Genomic DNA, 2,645 nt, shown 5'->3' with positions numbered 1-2,645 from the left:
GGGTCAACACTCGCGAGTGTCACACACGGCGGATCCTTTCTAGCCATGACTGTTGTCCAACCACATCAGAAACAACGCGATGTTGATCAAATTATGGAGATAACGGTCTCTCCTGGAAGACATTTTAGTGTTACACTCAGTTGTTCACGTCAACCCTCATGTTTTCCTCAGGTCAAATTAACCCGTTGTCCTATATCAATGTTCTTTTTAATTCCCCAAAATAACATGATTGAGTCCACCCAACGCTCTTTAGCAAGTACAAATCTCTACTTTCATTAGTTTTGGGGCGTCTTGTTCAATTTTATAGCATTTGAAAAACAAATTGAAGTGTTTTTGAAATAGTATTGAGTAAAAGTTGACATATTCCAGTCTGTGATTATCATCAACATCCATTCCTTTAATTTTAGTCTCAATAATTCCTAATTTCTGCTTTTCTAACTCAAACATTAGGTACAATTTCCTATAAATTAAGTTCATTGACCATAAATTTAAAAAATAACTGTAAAACTAAATGGTGTGGATAAAAGGGACAAAAACGTAAGAAAAAGTTAAAAACATCGATAACAAAGCGTCAACAAAAGTGTTGATTTTCAATTTTGACGGAAAGACAACACGAGGGTTAATGTGACATAAATGTGAGAAATTAAAAAAGGAGAGACTCTTTTCTCACCTCCACCCAGCGGACCAAACAGCAGCACGAAATCGGCGAGAACGTCGGACCGCCGGTGTCGGAAAGTTACAGGAATGGTCGGACTGGGGGCTTCTTTTTTAGTCGTACAGACTCAACAAACGGGATTGATAAGAAGAATCAATGATAGAAACAGAAGTGATAAGATCCCTCTTGCAGCCATCCCTACTGACCGACTTAAACAACTGAATCCCCATAAACCCGAAGGACTGAATGAACAGATGCGGAGCGTTTTGATGGAGCAACCCGTGTGGAAATACCACAACTTGGTGCATCAGAAGAAGCTGTGATGGAGCTAAATACAGTCAGTCAGGTGACACAAAAACAGCTTTAGAGGGTTCGGAGACTGAGGAAGTGTGAACGCCGCCTGAACAGAGAAACAACCGACTGTAAATACTTTAAAAAGTTGACATTAGCAGTATCCAGTCTGTGACTGTAGCGGCTCGTTAGGAGGACGCCGTGTCACTGCAGGGTCGTGCTTCTTTCTCCTTCTCGTCATCCAGGAAAAACAGCGGGAACATCCCCAAAATACAGCCGATGGTGACGCCGATGGCTTTGCCCTGCAGGAGGAGAAGGAATGATACGCTGTTAAAAGTAGAAATCATTCACTTGTTCTCCTTCTCTTAAACTCTAGAATAAAACCCATTTATTATATTTTTTAGACTTTTGCTACTTGGAGACTACAAGATCCTGTCTTAAACTGCAACATTGCCTGTTAAACTTCAGCTGTTGCATCTATCTATCTATCTATCTATCTATCTATCTATCTATCTATCTAATAAAAAGGCATGAATTCCCCCCCAGAAACAATTAAACAAATATCCCAATCTTACCATGTGAGAGCTGAACTTGGTCTGCCACATGTGCATCTGTTCGGGGGTCAGATCTGGACCCTGCATCCCCAGTTTGGAAGCTAGAGCCTCCACATAACCTGCAAGACTACATACACACATTTGGGTAATTATACTTGTGTGGACGTTCATTGACAATGATCATTTACCACATCTTAACTTAATAACATCCCAATCCTTGCCCTAATCATTAGGCCTTATGCAGAAGGTGGAGTTTCTGTTAAAAGGATGTAAAGATAAAGCCAACACGCGTCTGTATCAGCACGAGTTTGCTTGATGCAAATTTCCTGATCAAACACTGATTATTTTAAATAAATGTTCTCGGTTTGAAGATGTAAAAATGAACTGGTTCTCCCAAATATAAAAGAAAAAAGTATGTGTAAAGTATGTGAAAGCCTTGGAGGGAAACAGAAGGTTTAGTAAGTGAAAGTAAATGCATTTAATTTACTATTTTTCACTTAAAACTTGAGCAAACACCGACTGTACTAAAACGTCACACATCTACCTTAAAATAAAACACCCAGGGACCGTTTACAATGCGACTTACCCGAGACCCGCCAGATCTGAAACCAGGTTCCCCAGAGCCGCGGCTGCAAAAACACAAAGAAGGAAACACTTTGATTTCTGACGCTCTCTAATCCAACACAGAAACAGGTATCTTACATAATCAAGAATTTCATGGATTTCTTTTTTAGCAACTTTTAAAGACTTTTTTAAAGGTCTGGGTTGGAATTCAAGGACTCATTCACATTAGTTTTACCTGAGAGAGCCAAAGCACAGTCCTGAGTCATGTTTTCCAGTTAGGTGTATTCAAAAATACTTCAAAAGATTATACATTCATTTTCAAATTTGAGAAGTTTTGAGGACTAAGAGACAACGTTCAGGGTTCTTAAAAGGCCTGTGGGAACCCTCTTCTCGTTTCTTTGGTAAGTCTGAGACTTTCCTTATTCTCACAGGAACTCTAATTTAATTATTCAATAACTTTTTTAATGTCCCATTACAAGGTGCTATTTGGATGCTTTCATACATGCCTGCTTTTATATAGGATTATGAGACTTCCTTAGCATGTGCCATCTCTGAGTCTGTAACTTTTGACGAGAGGGGGG

General features: G+C 39.4%; 1 protein-coding gene across 1 annotated transcript in view; it reads right to left on the bottom strand.

Annotated features, from left to right (window-relative positions):
* Window positions 1–496: 496 nt before the first annotated feature.
* tmem65 (transmembrane protein 65) overlaps window positions 497–2,645 on the bottom strand; it is an 8,450-nt gene continuing 6,301 nt past the window's right edge. Inside the window, exons 4-6 of the mRNA XM_034892796.1 lie at window positions 2,087–2,129; window positions 1,522–1,627; window positions 497–1,248 (exon numbers count right to left, since the gene is read on the bottom strand). Coding sequence (XP_034748687.1) covers window positions 1,135–1,248; window positions 1,522–1,627; window positions 2,087–2,129 — 263 coding nt within the window. The 3' untranslated portion in view covers window positions 497–1,134. The remainder of the gene's footprint in view (window positions 1,249–1,521; window positions 1,628–2,086; window positions 2,130–2,645) is intronic.

This window comes from Etheostoma cragini, chromosome 14, assembly GCF_013103735.1.
Source record: "Etheostoma cragini isolate CJK2018 chromosome 14, CSU_Ecrag_1.0, whole genome shotgun sequence".
Classification (NCBI taxonomy): domain Eukaryota; kingdom Metazoa; phylum Chordata; class Actinopteri; order Perciformes; family Percidae; genus Etheostoma; species Etheostoma cragini.
Note: the sequence above shows the minus strand (reverse complement) of the source record. Positions and strands in the feature narration are given on the sequence as shown.